This window comes from Alnus glutinosa, chromosome 2 (assembly GCF_958979055.1).
Source record: "Alnus glutinosa chromosome 2, dhAlnGlut1.1, whole genome shotgun sequence".
NCBI classification, from domain to species: Eukaryota; Viridiplantae; Streptophyta; class Magnoliopsida; order Fagales; family Betulaceae; genus Alnus; species Alnus glutinosa.
Genome location: NC_084887.1, coordinates 11,257,897 through 11,279,597, shown reverse-complemented (window position 1 = coordinate 11,279,597; position 21,701 = coordinate 11,257,897). Strand labels below are relative to the sequence as shown.

Below are 21,701 nucleotides of genomic sequence, written 5' to 3'. Positions count from 1 at the left end.
GATTGGTGTGTAGGTCCCAGTGGTGTGGAGGCTTCTGGTGGTGCTGTGGTCGGTCAGGCAGTGAGCATGGGTGTTGCTGCTAACATCTCAGGGCCTGTTGTTGGTTGTCGGCCAGGGCCTTATGGCGCAGCAGCAGACCTTGGGTCTTCTGAGTGGGCTCTTGTTGTTTAAAAAGGGAGTGTTAATCATTCACTTATCATTGAGCCCTCTGTCCCCTGTTCATCTTTGGGTTTTGTGTGAGAGGTGAGTTTCAATGGTAATAAGGGGGAAGGATATGTTCTGTCTGCATTGGCTGGGATGGAGCTGGCTGCAAGGACGTGTTGCTTTTCAATAGGGAGGAAGGCTCGGTTTGCACTCCCCTAATCCCCTAAGCTCCTATTCCCTTGCTGTATTGGGGAAATCTGGTTGCTCAAGATTAGAGTACTGAAATTGGGATTTGCGAAGAGTAAAGGAAATCCATTGTGTTGTAAAATCTTCAAGAACAATCAGGATATAACAGCATCCAGCCACTCAGCTTCTGTCCTTCGGCATGTGTTTGTCCTCAAAACCCTAGGCCACACTGTCTTATCAACTGCCGCCGCACCAAATTTGTAAATTGAATTGAAAATTTAAGGTAAAATCTCTTAGGGCCTTTAGGTTGCTCTGATTTCTCTATTCCAAAACTACGCTGTTTCGGTCTGTGTCTTCCGGCTTCGTTTTGTTTTGCTGAGAAATGAAAAGGTTAATTGTTTTTTGTTGTTTTTGTACACTGATTTGTTTTGGATGATTTCCCCTGTTTTGGTTTATCTTTGTGGATTTTTGTTATGTAATATTATTGTCTATGATATCAGCCTTCTGGATTCTGATCATGCTAATTTGTATAGTGTTCTTATTTACTGTTTATCTCATATTTGGTAGCTGAGAATACCGGGGTAGAGAATATAGATTGTGTTTTTAAATTGATTTTGTTTTTGGGTAGCGAGCAACTCAGCTAATGGTTGTCTCAGGCAGTTAAGCAATGATGTTTGTATGAGCTAGAAGCTTAGGTTTTTGTGTTTTTGGGTTATGTTTGCTGTCACCAGACAGAGATTTCAATATGTTTTTAGTTTATACTTGCTGGTGAGACTGTTGTGGTTTGTGTGTTCTCCTTGTATATGTGTTATGGCTTGTTTTGACCAACTGTGTTTCTAATTCTGATTACTTTTATTTACTTGGAATTTGATGCTTGTTTTAACAAATATGTAATTTTTTCATTCCCTCATGATTCCCCACTGTTTGCCATCAAATGTCTTCAGAAAAAGATCAAAAGTCGATATAAAGTCTTGGGTTAAAGTCTTGGGTTTTGGTCTAATAATTTTGCATAAGAGAAAATGTTGAGCTTCAGATTTCTCCATCCTCAGCTTTCTTTCCATTAACAATTATTTGTTGTAGTTTCCCCTGGCAGAGGAGCATGCATTTAGTTTTGTTCTTTCTATACACGTCTCTTATTTGTCATCTCTGAGCTGTCATACTACCACAAAATCATATATGCTTAAGAAACAATAATTATTCTCTATATGCAATTGAATTTCTTCTGTCATCCAATTCTACAAATATCATGCCTTTGTCCATTCGTATTATTTATATAATTAGGTCTTCTTTTTCTTTTTTTTTCTGATGATATGATATGTTCCCTCCTAGGTATCCAGGGCCTTAGGTTCTTTTGCTGCGCATTGTGAACAGCTCCTGCTTTTTCCAGCATAAGAAAAGAGGTTTTCTCAGATTTATTTCCTTTTTTTGGGGATGAATCAGCTTTATATCCTCTTAAATCTGTTTTTTCCATTCAGGAACTTGTTATCTTTTGACATTGATCTTCAGCATTTTATCTTTGAAAATCTGCAATGCGTAGAATATGCAAGTCAATTTAGAAAATTTCACATGAACACCCCCGCTCCCTTTCCTTCTATTTTCTTCTTCAGCGCACAAGTAATGGTAACAACAACAAAAAAAATAATAATAATATCGAGGTAGATTTGACTATGGTTACTGTTATTATTATTGGGGTTGTGGTGGTTTTCATGTTCAAAATTAAATCTAAATGTGTCTTATGTCCGAAAAAACGACTTAAGATAAATCATTTTATAGAAGATGTCAGAGGTGCAAAACTAACTGAAAGCAACTACATAAACATGAACCTCAAACATCTTAGGAGCATCAACACATTCAAACTTGAAAGAGAAACGCTTGATCAAGAAAAAGAAAAAGACAATAGCCTTGCAAGTGGAAACAGCATATAGAAATAGTTTTAGTCCAAGTGAAGTATATGATCATTTGGTGCAACATGGAATTATTTTAGGGTTCCAGCGATTGGTTTGCTCATGTGGAATCATTTGAGACCATTTCTGGTAGAACTACTGACATTCTGGTATAAGTCGGTATTTTTTGCTTACTTTTTTTTTTTTTTTCAACTTTCTCAACTTGGTCTGTCCGATCAATCTATTTCATGCGATCTTTATGTTTTTGGAATTTCATCATTTATTTCAGTTTAGGTATGTTTTCTAGTATGAATAGTTTTTATGATGCTGGATTTTGTAGTTTATGGTTGGATTATTAAAAATTGATAAACTCTGATTTAGGGTTTGGATAGGTCCAACTACTTGGAGGTTTTTAACCTATGGTTGTGTTTGTTGGTGGTTGAGTATTTATTTATGGTAACAATAATGGTTAAGTTTATTTGATGATGGACCCGTCAATTTTAAGCTAGTTTTCATGGGATTCACCGCATGTGAGATTTTTTAGTTCACATTGGCATTTTTGCTAAACTTGGCGAAAATGGTTTTTTGCATAGTGGCTATGGAAGCAATGGAAACTTTCTTTGAACCTTAAAGTATGTTCTTCTAATTGCTAATTGGTGGGTATTCACAATTTTGAATATAATACAAAATAGTAGAATATAATACAAAAAAATCGTACACCCAAACGAGCCCCAAGATATTCATGAACTCTGTATATGAAATTTTGGCTATTGGGTGTGCTTCCAAGATAAGTGGAATTAGTTCATTCTAGATTTTTCCTGAAATAATATTATGAATTTTAGAAAAGTAAAGTATATTTGGGGTTGCAATTATTTGAATTTTTTATATATATATAAGTAATAATTCTAATCTCATTGAAAGCGTGAAGCGTCCCTAAGTATACATGAAGTATACAAAAGAAACAACCTAAGTAGAAAGAGCAAAACGAAAAAAGAAAATCACTAAAACTAATTGACAGATGAGACACATATGCCACCGTCAAAGATACGAAGTTTCAAAAAACATAGAAATAATATCTCTCATAAACCTCTCCCTATTCTCAAAATTTCTATCATTTCTTTCATTTCATAAACACCAAAAGAGGCACGTATGCACCATTTTTTACACCGCAACGCTCCTTGGCCTACCAGAGGACCACCAACAATCATACAAATCAATGAAATGTCTAGGTATAACCTAGGACATCCCAACCCGATTGAAAATAACACTCCAAATAGTGGAAGTCACATCACAATGAAGAAAAAGGTGGTCCACAGATTTCCCATTCTTCTTACACGTGCAACAGCTATCCATCACGATGACGTGCCACCTCCTAAAATTATCCAAAGTGAGCAATTAATTGTTGAATTTGTTTATATGTACATGTTGCTCACAGTTGAATATTATATATATAACAATGTTTTTGGATTATGGATATTACTGAATTGAAAAATATAGTTAATGTTTACTGTGAAATTCACATTTTTTAAGTTGAACTGTAAACTCTATGTTTTAGTACAGGAAAGGTGAGCTTGATGGCTCCTTCTAGTTAGATGCTCTTGGAGGTTTTAAATATTTTATGGCTATGAGATGTGAAGATTTGCAAAGGCCTTCATTTGGACTATATGTTATTTATGCTCTGACAAATTAGACTTGATTTAAATCAAGGAAAACATTCACAATAGTCTAAATTAGACTATTGTGAATGTTTTCTCTTCTACTTCTATACATGGAAAAATGAAACATCCCTATTCTAATTGCTTGATCACCAAGGAATCAAGGAAAATGAGTGATTGCCTTCGTCAGGGACCAAAAAGAAAACAAACCAATATTGTGATTTGTATCATCTTGCCATTGGTGGGGCAAATTTATTGACCTACAATATCACACAAACAAAACAAAGTCATTGGCTGCTTCTAAACAAATTAGCATTAGTCTTGTTCTTTAGAAGAGAAAAGGAGGGAGGAACGAATAAAATAGCTATAAATATGTTGGATTTGTATCTATGCAATAGGCTGTTTCATGATAGGGAGGTTGTTTGGATATGTATTTTGGGTGGATAAAGATATTCTCTTCATTTCGTTTGTAAATTTCATGGTCAAGATTTAATGTTGTTGAATCTAACGGTATAAATAATGTCACATTATTTAATGTTTTTTGAATGGTTTGGCAACTTATTTATTATATGGAATTATTTATACTGATAAATACAACAATATTAAACCATGACCGTGAAATGACTCATCAAAGGATCCTATTCCATTTTGGGTAGTCTGACATATAGAGTTTGAATTGCTTGAACACCTTTTTTGATTTTGTGTTAATGTAAGCAATGCCATGGTCGTCTACATTTATATCTTGTTTTGAATAAGGTAAAAAGAATTTCAGTTTTCTTTTTTCTTTTAAAAAAAACATTCTTCAACAATTATTTGAGTACTAAAAATGATTCAAATTGCATAAAGAATCAAGAAATGAAAATTACCTGGAAGATAGTACTGATGGTTAAGCCCAGTACTGATCGAGCTCTGCTGCAATGGAACACCACCAGAACCAGCTTCTTTTTCTTGCTTCAGTACTCTATCTTCACAGCTAAAAGGATACCCATATGGGTTAGAAATAGAATCAACTGTTCCATTCATCCCATTATCAATACCATAATTCGACGTGTTCAAAATGTTTATCCCACTACTCCCATTCCATCCGATCAAACTGGCTGTCGCTGTCGCCGGCGCCATTTTGTACCCTATACTCCCCCATTGCCCTGGCATTTGCATCAACTGATTTTGGTTTTGGCCTCTGTACATGTTCAGCTCATCAAACACCTTTCTATACTCTCCATAAGGTCCCAAAACGGGATCTTTCTGCCTGCAAGAAGCTTCCCACACGAGCGAATCCACTGCCATTTTCCGGTCGTCCTCCTTGAGGCTTCTCACTATCTTTGTCACGTTGCTGACACCAAAAAGTTTATGAACCGCTTGAAATTCCCGGCTCCGGTGCGCCGGAAAGTATGGCGCCAATATGCACCCTTCAGTGCACCTCTTCCTTTGATGCTTGCATGCGGCGCACGCCGGATGCGTCGTCCCTGCGGTGCCAATATTATTCCCTTGCATCTGGCAAAAAAAGTTACTCAACCTTATAAAATTATATCAACTTGTTTGTGTTATTAACAAAGAATAAAAGTATATATCAAGGAAGACCAATTGGAGTAATAGGAATGATCAGGAAGAAATCAAGAAATATAGTAACCTTATATATATATATATATATATAACAAGTGGTTTTGATGCGCATGCAAACAAAGTGTTTGTATAAATAATATGAAAACAAGTTTTAAGTAGAAGAAGAAAGTGTAGTCTATTGGGATTTGGGGTGCACGAAAAGATGGTTAATGGGGTCTTTTACAGATGGTTGAATAGGGTTTAGGTAGCTCACAGGAAGACTAAGAGTTCTAAATATTAAATAATAAAGGAAAGAAACCCAATAGCTTTGAGAAAAAAATGGGAAAAAAAAAAAAAAACAACAGTTATTGCCGTTTTTTATAACAGAAAACCTGCCTTTTTTTAAACAGCAACCAAACGGTTAACAGGCCCTTCATAACCCAACTCTTTACAGTAAATAAATCTGGCCAAGGTCTAAAAACTACTATAATATTTGGGACTCAAATTTCCTATGAATTGGCATGCAGGAATTTTTTTAAAAAAACCGACCTCTAACGATCACATGTATCCTTAGCATCTAAGAAGTACGTTTTTTTTTTTCTCATAACATGTGTTTGTCACGTGCTTTTTTAATAGCATTAATAAGAAAGCATGTGCTTCTTATACGCTTAAAAAACATATGTCACTTTTACATGTTGATTTGTAGGAATTTTCTACGAACTGATTTAGAGGAAATTTTTGTCCTATTATTTGATGAGCTGGTTGTGCACGAGGAAAATATTGAGCGTACTGAAGTACTTTCTAGATGCAAAAAATTGCTAAAACTATTCTCGGGATTCTATGATTTCCGTTATGGCATTTGGAGGTATATTATGCGCTTCAGCGCGAGTTGATTTCAAATAAAGTCTTTTGCTATTGGTTCTGGTTGGTCTGTGGAGATTGATTACGTCGAATTTTCGATATATTTGGTTTTGTTTGGTAATACTTTTATTTTTGTTTTTAAAATATAAACATTAATAAAAAAAAATTCCAAAACTGAAAATTATTTTTAACCTTTATATCACATCGTAATACTTTTGAAAATAAAAATAAAAATAAAAAATAAAATAAAATAAAATAAAAACCAAAACAAAATCACTATCTGAAAAGCATTAACAAACAGAGCCAGTTATCTACATCTTGTTCTACTAAAGTGTAGGAGAAGGAGCATGCCATGTCATGCAAGCTAGTGCTTCAGCTACAATGAAGTCTATATGGTTTTGCCATTGGGCGTGTTGTCATTGGCCTTGAGTTATTAAGAGTATTGTGAGTTCCAAAGTAGGATTGGGTGGCCAACCACCCCCTTAGGGATGAGGGGTTGTTCGGCCATCCCCGTCGAACTCTTGGGGTGGTCGCACCCTTCCCTCGAGCCATCGAGTAGTCCACTACCCCCTTAGGGCTCAGCGGGGTGGTGCAAGGCCACCCCTCAATGACTTGAGGTTGTTGCAACCACTTTTGATGGCTTGGGGGTGGTTGCACCACCATTGAGGGATCGAGGGTGGTGCGACCACCCCCGAGGGTTTGCCCCCCCTCCCCCCTCCCCAAAGGGTAAAATTGTCTCAATTCTCAAGGGGCTAGTCATGGCTCAATCTAAGCTGTTTATTTGAATTGGACAACTTGGATTTCGTGAATTACAGACCGCTACAATTCGAGAGAATTATAGAGGTTCCTTATGTAATACCCTGAAAATCAAACCACTATTTTAATAAGTTTGAATAAGTAGCACGTAAACAATAACTAAAATCTTTAAAATACCAAAAAAAAATGTCAAAAAAGAATTTCTACTTTAATTAGTTAACCAAAATAAACTATAGTCGAATGTTTGAAAAATCTTTGAACATTCGATGGACCCCCCTCAAACAATCAACGGATCTCTGGAACGATCGGTGTGGACTACTTCTGCCCATGTTCAAAAAAGTACATTAAACGTTCGAAGTACCTTTGGAATGTTCGATGTGGACCCCTTCTCTTTTTTAGAACAGTACATCAAACGTTTGAAGTACCTTTGTAACGTTTGATGTGGACCCCTTCTCTTTTTCAGAACAGTACATTGAACGTTTAATATCGCATGAAAATCAATTTTAACTTACTATGCACCTCATTTAGCCTTGTCTCTTCATTCTCACTTATATAAACCACTGTCACGACCTGTAGGCACCTTCACACTTTTCATGCATCCTTGCTACCTTGTTTCTTGAGCGAGGGAGCGATTTTAGAGAAAGGAGCGGCTTTGGTATTGTTCAGCTTTATTTAAGGTAAACCCCGTGATGAGTACCAAATATTGTATATTTGGACCCCTTGATTTACATTAATTAGACCTTTAGCCTTGCTATTTTCTGATATTTTTGTTAGTTTTTGTGTTCTTGTGTTTTATAGGTCAATAAGAGATGAACGACAAAAATTTCATGTGGAAATACTTGGAAATTCGGAAGTCCTGAAAAGTCGATCGATCGAAATTTTGTCCGAAATCGATCGATCGAATAAAAGTCAATCGATCGAAATTTCCCAGAACTTACTTTTGCAAAAGCGCGCCAGAACACCCAATCAGGAGTGTCTCCATGACAAAAAGCAGTTCTCCCTCTGATTTTCGCAGCAGAACACGCTGGTTTCGTGACCTTGGTTGTCTCTAGCAAGAGAGGAACCCTAGAGGGGGTTAGATGAGTCATTTTACATGGGTTTCTAGCCCTAATTTCCTTCTATAAAGCCATAGCCATGCCTCCTTGTTGGGAGAGTTCAGAGAGCAATAGCTAGGATTAATTTCGTGCATTTTGTAGTTGATTTCAGTAGCTCTTTTCTTTAGACATTTGTCTTTGTAAAGCTTTTCTTCTATTTTCATGTTTGTTCTTCATTTTCTTGTGGTGTTCTTAGTCATGGAAGGCTAGTAACCTCAACTAAGGTTGAGGATGAAACCTTTCCATTGATGACACTCACACTCTTGTTATACTACTTGCACATTTAATGATATATCATATTTATTGTTCAAATTTCATTCATTTAATGCTTTATCTTTTGCAATGAATGTGGTTGGTGGTAGATATAGGACATTTAATGTGTTTCAACCGATGAATACATTGTTTTATCGGTTTGAATGATGATATCCATTGTGATTTGTTCACTGAATGGATACATTGGATGATTTGATTTCAAATGGGTACTCTTTGTGATTTATCTTTGAGTTGGATTCATTTAATGGTTCTAGAGTTTGTGGTTAAGAAATTTGAATGACATTCAAAGCTTAATATTCTTTGGGTGTTCAAGTGGAAACCAAGATTGTGAGTTGTTGGATTTGGTTTGGTAGATTCCTTAGCCTTAGTTCCTTTTTATTTGCATATTTCACTTCATCTCTTTGCTAAGTGCTTTTGTTCTTGTTCAACCCTCAAACCTTTAGAACTAGGTTAAAATGAGGTTGATTAAACAAGACACTGATTTTTAACCATTTCCCTGTGAATTCGACTTCGCACTTGCACACACTATATTGCAAACGATTCATGCGCTTGCGAGTACTCATTAAAAATCACAACACCCCGAATCCTAAACTCTCATTCATGTTATTAGTACCCTAAACATGTGTTCTAGTGAAACCTTAAACATACCATAATGTGTTATAATTAACCTCTCTTGAAAAGAGATATTTTTTTAAGAAACTAGAAGCCTATACTTATTTTTCATAAAACTTCACATTGGGATGATTTGACATGGTGTATGCAAGTTATTGTAAGTTCTAGTTTTGAAAGAAAATGATTTGAGTTTGAGTTTTAAGCTTTTTATGCTTTCTAGTACCCCTCGAACATTCGTCTCAAAGGACCAAATGTTCAATTCCCGCAATGATCGAACGATTGACCCCAATATCGAGCATTCGATCGTGACTAGAAAATGGTAATTAAGGTTTAATGTCGGATTAGAATGTTTAAGTCGTAGTTAGGATTTTTACATGCTTGAATTATAACTCTCGTAGTATTTTGTTTAATAGTAGGGATTGATTTCGTAATAGCAGGAGTTGAAGATGTCCTCGCTTATGGATGAGCATTTGAGGTAAGTAAATATTTATAAAAACTGGCTTCGTTTTAACGTGCGCTATGTCAACTCACTGAGCATATTGTATTCTTCGTAATAATATGTTGTGAGCCTATTGTTTTAACAAGAAGTTCGTGTTGTGTAATATTTACTTTATAATGTTAACAAATGAACAATATTTGCATTGTATGATATGGTACACGAATACGTGCGGTAAAACGGCCATTGGCTTACTATACGGGCTTGGCCCTATGGTCACAAAAGTTATTTGGAATAATGTTTGCCCTTTGATCCAATGGTTGTTGTGGCCGGCGTAGCCACGCTTGAGTGGCGGTCACTATAGACAGACTTCACTAGTGGCATGGCCCACTCGAGGTTGGACTCGGTCGGATTGCTAGTGATGGATGATAGCTTACAATATGCGGGGCACCGGTATTGAATTACAGGTCCATCAGGACAGCAACAACCCTACCTGAAAGGGGTTAATATCCTAGAATAGACCATATAGAATAGAACTATGACTATATGTATATGAAATAACATGATCTCTCTGCATCAAAATGATATCAGTGTTGTCAATATTATGCCACAATGGTTCTTTAAAATAAATCACTTTTCGTCCGAACGTAATAACGGGGACAATAGACACCATTTGTGAAAATTCACGTTTAAGATTCTTGTATTATAAATCACTACGTAAGGCTGATAAAGAGATAGTCAGTTATATAAATATTTATTTACTAAGTCGTGGACTTACGTAGTTATTTATCTTCAATTGTGAAATACCTCGGTGTTTCACAGATTAGTAGGCCTCATAAGGATAGAGTAGGGAATTCACTGGGATGAAGACACCAAGTGGATGACTCTTATTGAAGGGTTCAGGTAATTAGAATTTATCTGTTGTAGTAATGTCTGTTTGGAAGTTCTAAGCCTGTGTTTGAGATATATATATATATATATATATATAACTACAAAATCTTAGATCATGATTTCGTTCTGCATGTTTGTTTTCACTCTGATTTAAGTTGAGGGCAAATCTTTCAATCAATTACCAGTTAATTGAACTGAGAAATTTGCCAATAACCCACCCAGTTAGGTAAACACAATTACCTACTTTTGGGGGCGTTACACCTTATCCCCCAAAGAAAGGTCTGCACCTAGTCCAATGTTTTTTCATTTAGTTTTTTTCTCACTCTTTAACTATTAGAAAGTGGGGGGAATACACTTTCTACCCCTAAACTATAACACCCCCAGATTTAATTAATAAAAGAATAGTTAAACTGGAGAGTTATTGGTTGTTCTTTTCAAATTAATTAATTGTGAAAATTACTGCCATCTAACATCTATCAGAGTCAATAAAATAGTTTTTAACAATTACAACCCAAAATTCATAAAAATATAACAACAATTAACTATACAAAATACAATACTAAGATCCACATATACCGAAATACAATCAAACTACCTACAGCTTTCACTCCACATCCAAGTCTGATGAAAGACTTTAAGCTCCAACTCGATCTAGAACTTGCTAAACTGTAAAACACTGAGGTATTTCACTAGTGGAAACAATAGTAACTGCGTAAATTGACGACTTAGTAAGTAAACATCACATGAAAATAAACAATGAAATAAGCTCTTGAAGGCCTTGATAGACTCAAATGACTTTTCATAATACCATACACTTTTAAAAGGTTTTCCCAAGTGTTTTGAGAAAATATCTGATTGAGAATGTAAAGTAACAAATTCATAACAAGTCATGGTTCCACAACAATTTCACTTTGAGATATTTAAAAACATTTGAGTTTAAAACATAACATCTTTACATATTTCATTTACTTTAAGACCATAACTTAATCTCATCACATCATTTCTTCTTTCTTTCACATTATCATATCTGTATCTTACCCCCATACGGTTGTGGTCACCTTATCAAGCATTTCCATAACAGTACACAAGGAATCTTATCATACTTGTACATTAATCGTTGTACTATAGAGGTTGACAAAATATACAGGATTTCATATAGGTAATCCTTATCATAGCGGTCCCTTGCCATAAGGGAGTGTAAATGATGAGTATCAAATATTGCATTTGTGGACCCCTTAATTTGCATTTACTAAACCTTTAATTTTGTTATTTTCTAATGTTTTTGGTTAGTTTTGGTATTTTAGTATTTTGCAGGTCATTGAGAGAAAACAATAGCTTTAAGGTGAAAGAAAGCACACTTTAAGAAGATCTAGAAGATGTGGTTTTGTTCAACCAAATCAAGGAGATGACTAAATCGGAATTTCTTTAATTGGAGTCAAAATCGGATTGGACTAAATTTTAGATTTTGCATATGTCATAGTATTTTGGCCATAACTTTCAGGTCAAGCATCCGATTGAAGTGAATCAAGCGGCGTTGGAAAGCTAACTTAATTTTATACAAATCCTTGTGAAATAGGATTTTCTTAATTCAGACTTCTGATATGCCAAAAGTGCCTCGCAATAAAATACCGCAAATTTGGACGGATTTAGAATCCTTCTCCTTCTTGGATTGTGTTTTGAGTCTCATACTCAAACTAGGAGATTAACCTCCGATTTTCCTAGGAATTCTAAGGCTTCTAGGATTTGTTTTCTCCCTATAAATAGACCTCTAAAGCTCAAGAGAAAAGGGAGAAGCTAGAGACCAAAATATTCTTTTCTTTTTAGTTTAGTTTTTCTTTAGGTTAGGTTTTATTTTCAATAGTCATGTGTAGCTAATTTTTCAACTAAGGTTGATGATGAAGCCTCATCATTGAAGAGCAACAATATTTTCATGTAAGTTTATACTATCCGATTTTATTTGGTTTAATTTTTCCAATGTTTTACTTCTTTTCAATTTGTGGAATGATTCTTGGATATCTATTGTGATTTACGGATACATGTGATAATTTGAGATAGTTTCACATAATTGATTGCTTGTGTTTTTATTTATCAAAACGTTGGAAATTCATAGTGTTTCGTCCTACGGATACATTTGATGATTTGGTTTAAACCGGATATCTTTTGTGATTTGTGCAAAGAGCGGATTCATTGAATGATTTAATGATTTTTTGAAGCATAGTAGAACATACCTAAGATTTGTATGGTGAGAACTTCGGATGTGTATTGATGAACATGAGAATATCTTGCTATGATTTGGTGGGTGTGGATTCCAAAACCTTAGTATTTTTTCTTTTGTTTTCTTTTACTTTATTTACTTTATGTTGTTTTTCTTTTTATAAAAAATCAAACATTGTTTTGGAACTAGGTTAAGATTTTATTAGTTTAGAAACAAAATTGTTTTTCAAGAACACAATTCTCTGTGGGATCTACCTCGCACTTGCAAAACCTTTTACTGCAAACGATTCGTGCACTTGCAAAACCCTTCTTCCTTACTTGATGTGAATTTTAATTATACTCGCAAGTGCAAGAATCGTTTGCAATAAAGGGTTTTGCAAGTGCACGAATCGTTTGCAGTAAAAGGTTTTGCAAGTGCGAGGTCGATCCCACAGAGAATTGTGTTCTTGAAAAACAATTTTGTTTCTAAACTAATAAAATCTTTACCTAGTTCCAAAACAATGTTTGATTTTTTATAAAAAGAAAAACAACATAAAGTAAATAAAGTAAAATAAAACAAAAGAAAATATACTAAGGTTTTGGAATCCACACCCACCAAATCATAGCAAGATATTCTCATGTTCATCAATACACATCCGAAGTTCTCACCATACAAATCTTAGGTATGTTCTACTATGCTTCAAAAAATCATTAAATCATTCAATGAATCCGCTCTTTGCACAAATCACAAAAGATATCCGGTTTAAACCAAATCATCAAATGTATCCGTAGAACGAAACACTATGAATTTCCAACGTTTTGATAAATAAAAATCCAAGCAATCAATTATGTGAAACTATCTCAAATTATCACATGTATCCGTAAATCACAATAGATATCCAAGAATCATTCCACAAATTGAAAAAAAGTAAAACATTGGAAAAATTAAACCAAATAAAATCGGATAGTATAAACTTACATGAAAATATTGTTGCTCTTCAATGATGAGGCTTCATCGTCAACCTTAGTTGAAAAATTAGCTACACATGACTATTGAAAATAAAACCTAACCTAAAGAAAAACTAAACTAAAAAGAAAAGAATATTTTGGTTTCTAGCTTCTCCCTTTTCTCTTGAGCTTTAGAGGTCTATTTATATGGAGAAAACAAATCCTAGAAGCCCTAGAATTTCTATAAAAATCGGAGGTTAATCTCCTAGTTTGAGTAGGAGACTCAAAACACAATCCAAGAAGGAGAAGGATTCCAAATCCGTCCAAATTTGCGGTATTTTATTGCAAGGCACTTTTGGCATATCAGACGTCTAAATTAAGAAAATCATATTTCACAAGGATTTGTAGAAAATTAAGTTAGCTTTCCAACGCCGCTTGATTCACTTCAATCGGATACTTGACCTAAAAGTTATGGCTAAAATACTATGACATATGCAAAATCTAAAATTTAGTCCAATCCGATTTTGACTCCAATTAGAGAAATTCCGATTTAGTCATCTCCTTGATTTGGTTGAACAAAACCACATCTTCTAGGTCTTCTTAAAGTGTGCTTTCTTTCACCTTAAAGCTATTATTTTCTCTCAATGACCTGCAAAATACTAAAATACCAAAACTAACCAAAAACATTAGAAAATAACAAAACTAAAGGTTTAGTAAATGCAAATTAATGGTTCACATATGTAATATTTGACACTCATCAGTAAACATACCGGCTAGGCCGTCGTACCAGCACCCCTTTACAAGGTAACCGTAACTCATATTGGAGACCTATCATCGAGTAACCGTAATACATACCGACACCTCATTACAAGGTAATCATACTCATCCCGAAAAACTCATTACCGAGTAGTCCATAACATATATAAACTCCATTTTTCAAGGTAATCGTAACTCATTACATATCGTATAACATATTCATATTGTTTCATCATCTTTCATAGTTAAAATATGCTTGATACGTAAAATATAATTTAACATTTGAAATATTATCATGCAAACGAAAGACGATTTGGGCTCACGCCATGTCAGAAAATTATCTCATTTCATATTGTAAGAAATATCTTTAATTTTCATTTGCAACATCATACAGGAAAGTTTATTTATAATTCCAATATGAGTTTACTTACCTTAAACGCTTATCCTTAAACCCGGACATCTCAAAGCTCAACTTCACTATTATCAAGCCATACTCTAATATTAGACATACTTCACACTAAAACCCTAATGAAAGCTTAATCAAGCATCTAAAAACCCTTAAACCTAATATGGGGTCAAAATGGTCATTCTATCCGGCCATTGATTGTTCAATTATCGTGTCAAACATTCGTCCCTGATCATTCAGCAACCCTTGCGAACATTCGAAGGTCTGGCATAACCTCCCATTTTCGAAAAAGGTCCAAACTTTACCTCACCCAACATGATCTAAAGCTTTAATATCAAGCTTAATATTGCCCTAACCAAAAATAACACACTCATACTCAAAAAGTTCGTCCATGATTATTAAATCGCCAATCCATCACTAATCTCATAATAAAACGACCTCTAACACAAACACAAACTAATGCTATAAGGCTAATAATAGAAGGTAAACTTAGGAGAAACATGTTTGAAAAGATAGTAGAGGCGAGATTATAGTAGGGTATTATCTCCCATGAAGACAATCTCAAGATTCTTTTCATTTTCTTCTTCCCTCTCTCTCTCTTTCTCTCTCTCTCTCTCTCTCTCTCTCTCTCTCTCTCTCTCTCCCTCCTAGGGTTTCTGGATAGCAAGGGACGAAAATCGAGACCAAGGGGTGTAAGGTTCTTCTTATATGCAAACTAAAAGGATAAAAAGGGTTGAGGTGTCCAACTTTTCTATAAAAAATTAAAAAAAAAAAAAGGATCTTTTTGCAACTTTGAACATTCAAATCCAAATTCGATCTTTCAAATTCAACTTTGAACCTTTTCCACTGATTGTTCGAATCCACCATCGAACGTTCAACTAGACATAAAATTTAAAAAGTCTAAGATCTCACACTTTACCAATTGAGAACCAACTATAGTATCCTTAAGTTATAATTAAGGCACTCTTATTCCTAATTAAAGTTTTGGGTATTACATAAACTTTCATAAGGTTTTTGCTCTCTATGTTGTAAAAAAATTGTAAGCCAAAAACTCTCTTTTAGTTTTATGAGTAAGAGGCGCCTCTACAAAAATGATGAATAAATCTTTTGGAAAGAAAATTCTTTCTGGTTATCTCGATAACATACCATATTTTTAATATTTAACATTTTTTAAACATTTTGATGCCTAAAAATGCCTAAATTTTATAATTTGAGAATTTATAATTTTGACTCTAATCCTTTAGAGGTTAAATAATAAATTTCTTGATATTATTTTGAGGTTAAACAATAAATTTCTTAAAGGGGGACGGTTGAATAAAAGATCAAAATGGTGGTCTAAAATATTTGTAAAAGACAAGAGGGCTTTTTTGGTATTCTGAATTGTAGATATTTAATAAAATGCGCTGTCCAAGCCGTTTAATATGTATGGACAGCACATCATATGTGCTGTCCAAGCCAATGGCCATGATCATAATGTGCCGCCAAGCCAATGGCCACTGGCCACATGGCCTATTATATTTGAAAAAAAAAAAAGTAAAAAAAAGAAGAAGAAGCTTTTAGCGTTTATAAAAAAAGGGGAAACATTTCTCCTCCTTCAAAGCAAGGGTTTCGTTTCACTCTCTCTCTCTCTCTCTCTCTCTCTCTCATCTCAGATTGAGAGAGAGAGAGATCAGATAAGGAGAAAGAAGATAGCAGAAGATGGAAGAGTTAGGAGGGCTTTCAGACGTTTAAGGAAGAAGAGAAACTTGAGGTATTGTCTCTCTCTCGTCGTTCTCTCTGTTTTGTCTCTTTAGGTCATCTGGTTTTCGTGTCTAATGTTTAATGGAGAAGAAGATCGATTTGGCTTTCCCATATTTGATGAGATTAATTTCGTCTGTTAGTTGAATGAATCGATTGTTGAAGAAAAAAATTGATTGGTTTGGAGTTGCAATTTGGGTTTAATTTCGATTATGAGTATGATTTTCAGATTTTCTATTTATTCATTTCCAGGTTTTATTTTTTGGTTAAATGAAAGTTGTGTATTGGGCTTGCCGAATGGAATTCTGTTGGTTGATCGAATGGGTGTTGGAATTGGAGTTTTGTTATGATTTTTGGCTATGAGGATATTTCTTTATGTGTTGAAGTTGATTATTTGTGTGAAATACTTTTGTGGTTGGGTGATAAAAATTGTGAAACGGAAGGTGTTCTCTTTATAATTGACTGCAAATGGAAAACTGAACAAAGAAATACTAACGAAAGAAATGATAAGGAGAGAGGAAAATTTATATGGATTTCTTTACGATATATTGGTAATATATATAAAAATTGTGAAACGGTAAGGTGTTTTCTCTGTTTAATTGACTGGCAAATGGTAAACTGATCAAAGAAATACTAACGAAAGAAATGATAAGGAGAGGAAAATTTATATGGATTTCTTTACGATATATTGGTAATATAAAATTTATATGGATTTCATGAAGAGTTGCAACCCTTATCCTCTATATCACTTCCATGGAGACAAGGAAGTGTGGGGATGACAACACTTGTTATGGTGTGATCATCCCTGACACATCATCACCACAAATGTCCAATGTCCAAAATACATTTATGTGACTGAATTTGACAAAATACTAGTCCAACGAAATATTTTGAAAGATATAATATTTGTAAAACTCAGATTACTTGATCATTTCGTAACTTCAGCCATCATGCAAAAGTCTATTTGCATTTCATGGTGTTCTGAATTGGGTGGTCGGTTTGAGGAAAAATTAAGTGCTTTATGATTAGTATTTAGTGTAATGTGTTAGTTTAAAATATGGGTTTGAAGCCAAGAGGTTGTTGGTTTAGTTTTATTATTTTTACGTGCACGTGTTTCTGCATTTTATACATTTTTTTTTTGGACTGGGTTCTTAATGACTTGCATTTTTTATTTTGTCCATTGTTGTTATGTGCATTTCACAACTTTGAGATGATTGATCTGAGTAAAATTTGTGTGCAGCTTGAAATATACTATGTGAGGCTCGGTCTTAATTGAAAGAAGACTTTGTTTTGTAGGATTTGAACTTTTTCTTTGGTACCTGAGAGATATTGAACTTTTTCTTTGGTACCTGAGAGATACTGAAGAAGAGACAGGAAAAGAAAGTGAAATTTTGAACCTTACTTTTAATTTTCAAAAAAATTAAGAACGAAAGAAAGAAAAGGGAAGAAAGGAGTCCACTGAGGTAAATTGTTTTGTATGGCATGAATAGGTGTGCATTATTGGGTCCATGAATCATAATTAATAAATGATCTATGAATTAAAACTTGGTTTCTCATCTTTTTAACTACATTTTCTCAGCTGCCAAACAGAGTTGTATTTGGGCTTTAATTTTTACGTTGAAGTATTTCTGTATTCGAGTGGGGAGAGATGAAACAAGAATACTGTCACTTGTATGTTTGTATGGATAACTTGAAGCCTATTCTTGATCATGGATGAAGTTTTATATTTTCTTTTTTTTGGGAATCAGTAGATAATAATCCCAGAGTTCAGGGTGAGTGAAGAAGAGTGCTTGACTTCATTAACATCACTTTGAGATTAAAAGATCAGTAATTTTCACTGTATAGTAGCTATGGATTTGATATAGTTGTACTGATTAAAGTTTCTTGTAGGCCATTCTATGTTGATGTACTGAAGTTTTTATTGGAAGTGTGAAAAGAGAGAGAAGATCAAATCTGATGCACACTGCTTAACTATTCTAAAGATTTCATCTTTTGCATAATCACATTAGCTATGTTTTCCTCTCATGAACCTTAATTCAATTTTAAAAGAGCTTCTCCATGAGTTTAGTATGAACCATGTGGATGTGACTGCTAAAATGTGATACTAGAATTATTGTATCAACCTAGATATTTCTTGATTGTGTACCTTCCCAACCAATTCTTTAAATATTATGTTTATAATTCTCTCTCTCTATGTACTTATGTACTTGATTGCGCTTTGCGCTCTTTAATGATATTTCTTACTTATCAAAAAAAATAATAATAATAATTCTCTGTGTGTGTGTGTGTGTGTCTAATGGTGATCATATATATATATATATATATAAATCGAATTTATGTTTATCAGTACCTTTGGTATTTCATTGAATGTCTTCAACTTGTAGGTAGGATTTAATGCCTTTTTAAAAGGTGTGGCTTAATGGCGTCATCTACAATAACATCTGGGGCATTAGTGTCGGTAGAAGAGAGAATGGAAAGTTCTTCTGCCCATCCTTGTGGATTTGCAGATACCTTTCAAGGTTTGACGGTGGGTTTGTGGTTGCAATATTTTTTTGCTTAAATTATTGACTTGATGGTTCTGTTTTAGGGATGTACTTTGTGTACATTTTCCTGAAGAGCCTTTCTTAGGTGTCAATGGCTAATGTGAAAAGGAGGGAAAACCAAAGCAAGTCTTGAGAATAAGATTGTATATTGTATATTGAATCTCACACACACACACACACACACACACACACACATATATATATATAGCAACATAATGAATTAGTTTGATTGCAAGGGAAAAATACAGCTAGCAGTTTTGAAATTTGGGTCAAGATTGCTTTTAGGTAAATTATGTTTTCTAACCGGAAGCATGTAAAAGTTGAATCTGTTGACGGGGCTCTTATCTCCAATTTCATACTTCCATCTTTTTCTTTTCTTGATTTAACCAACATGCACATATTTATTTGGCACATATGTTTTGCACTCTTTTATATGGATAATCTTCAATTTTTTTTTTTTTGGCTGTATCGTTCCAAAATTATTTAATTAAAACTTATATGGAGAGTTATCTTAACTCGTAGCAGGACTAGCTAGCAATATAGAAGTCCTATGCCTCATAGGACAATCTTACATATTGTACATCTTTCATTCTTACATAATATATTCGCCTATACTTATTTATCTAATTCACTTATTACTAACCACTCTATTAAACACTAAAGAGTGTTGTGTTTATCTGTAAGATTTATATGATTTGATTGTTCCATCATTTTTTTTTTAATGAATATCTTGATATATGATTTAAATAATTGAGATAGTATTTGTCAAACTTTTGTTTTTGATGTGTTATTGGTTGTCTTTGTGAATGATTTTATTACTTTTCTAAGCGTTTGCTATTAATCTTAATAGATTTTCTTTTTCCTCCAATTTGATAATTATAGGCGGCCCAAGTTTGACCTCAGCCATGGAAATACAGAAGCATGTCTTCTGAAATGTATGCACGGGAAGTACCAGCCTGAACAATTTTTTCAGAAGATTTCGTAACCAAGTGACATACAACAAAAAGGAAGCTATATCTTTACCGAAGCCCCCGTGCAGCCAAATTATGCCCCCCAGTTTTGGTCCAGAGTAATATTAGAAGTTTTTCTTGTGTCACTTTTGTATTCCTCAAAAAATGAGGCGACTTTCAAAATCACTATTGTAATTGATCATATTATTAAATTTTAATCAAATAGTGATTTTAAAAGTAACTTCATTTTTTTAGAGACATAAAGTGATACATGAAGGAATTTTAGAATTACTTTTTGGTTATTGTTCAAATGGAAGTGAAATGACTGCCTATGACGCTCAATTGAAGTGCTTGCCAATGTGTTTTCGTTGAAGTGGTGGAAAAGCTTATCTCATCTGAGGGTGGAGCCGGTTTGTTCTAGCGAAGCAACTAAGCGAATGAGATATCATCATCTTTTATGAGCTTAATTGTCACAGAGGGAATTGAAATAGATTGTCGATTATTTTAATCTATTTCAATTCCTTTTTTGGCAATTGAGTTCATAAAAGGTGATAGTATCTCCTTCACTTAGCTACTTCGCTTGAGCAAACCGGCTCCACCCTCTGGTGAGAAAAGCATTTCCACCACTTCGTGCTAAACATTTGTATTGCTCTATTGAAGTTGCAAAATCATATAGGAATGATAATTCCCATTCCCTCGATTGATTTTAAATAAATGAAAGGTTTTATTCTTCTTTCTTTTTTGGATTAATTAATTTTTTATTTTTTACATGTGGTTTAGAAAAATTGTCACAGATGGCACCTAATTTCATTTGATAAACACGTTTAGTATTTTAATTTATTTAATAGTTTGTTACATCAAATTTACTCATAATGTGACACATGTTTTATATGCCTCATTAATATTATTTAATTTTTTGTTTTAAAAAAATAAAATATATGACATTTTTCTGTGAGGACCAAAAAAAGTGTTTCAGGAGTGGTTTTGAGTGATCCCTTGGCTATTTGAAGGTGGTTTAGCTATTTGGGAAGGTTTTGCTACCTCTTTGTCATTCAGGGTTGGTTCAGCCACTTCTTAGCCAGTGGTTTGACTACTTTTAGATTTTTATTTTTTAGCTTTTTTTATTATTATTCTTTGGGGGGAAAGTTTATTATTTTTCTTAAAATGCTATCCAAATGACAATATCACTTTAACTTTAGATTACAAAAATATCTTCTTGAAATTATCAAAAAATTGCCAGTGACAAAAACAACCTCGATAAAAATAAAAATTCTATAAAAAAGAACAAAAACATGTAAGGTTTTGTTTTTCTTATAACATGTCCACAGAAGAGGAGTAGGGGGATTCGAACTAGTGACCTCCGTTTTATGAGGCGTGGTCTCCAACCGATTAAGCTACCCCTTGAGGACGTGGTGTGTTTGGCAACCGAGTAGAATAATTATTCCACTCGAGTTTTTTCTAAAACCCATCCACCTACATAAAAACCCAGATTTTGACTCGAATTTTGAGTCCACTCAAGGCTGTCTTTTAGATTAATGGTGGGACCCACGCGCAGGAAAAGTTAACTAAAAAAACGCGTGGGTTCCACATTTAAATAAAAAAATATTAATAATTTAAATAAAAAAATAAAAGAAATTAAAAAAAAAAAAAACAGAGGGGTGGCTGTCGGCTGGCAGCCACCCCCCTTGGGGGAGGCCGCGCGGCCTTCCCCGAGTACTGGGGGTGGCCGCGCGGCCACCCCCGACCCTTCCTTCATTTTTTATTTATTTTTTTTAATTTTTAATTTTGATTTCAATTATTTTTTTTAAAAAAAAAATTATTTATTTATTTTTAAT

The 21,701-nt window shown here is 34.1% G+C and overlaps 1 protein-coding gene and 1 long non-coding RNA gene across 2 annotated transcripts; one reads left to right on the top strand and one right to left on the bottom strand.

The window, feature by feature from the left end:
• Positions 1-4,008: 4,008 nt before the first annotated feature.
• Positions 4,009-5,362, bottom strand: LOC133860175 (LOB domain-containing protein 2). Its single transcript, XM_062295833.1, has 2 exons — positions 4,735-5,362; positions 4,009-4,128 (listed from the first exon to the last, which is right to left on the bottom strand). The coding sequence occupies exons 1-2, from the start codon at positions 5,360-5,362 to the stop codon at positions 4,121-4,123; spliced, it is 636 nt and encodes a 211-aa protein (XP_062151817.1). The 3' UTR covers positions 4,009-4,120.
• Positions 5,363-16,226: 10,864 nt separating this feature from the next.
• On the top strand, positions 16,227-20,603 carry LOC133861056 (uncharacterized). The gene is made up of 3 exons (XR_009898953.1): positions 16,227-16,386; positions 18,758-18,900; positions 19,799-20,603. It is a non-coding gene; the product is annotated as an uncharacterized LOC133861056 (long non-coding RNA).
• Positions 20,604-21,701: the final 1,098 nt, after the last annotated feature.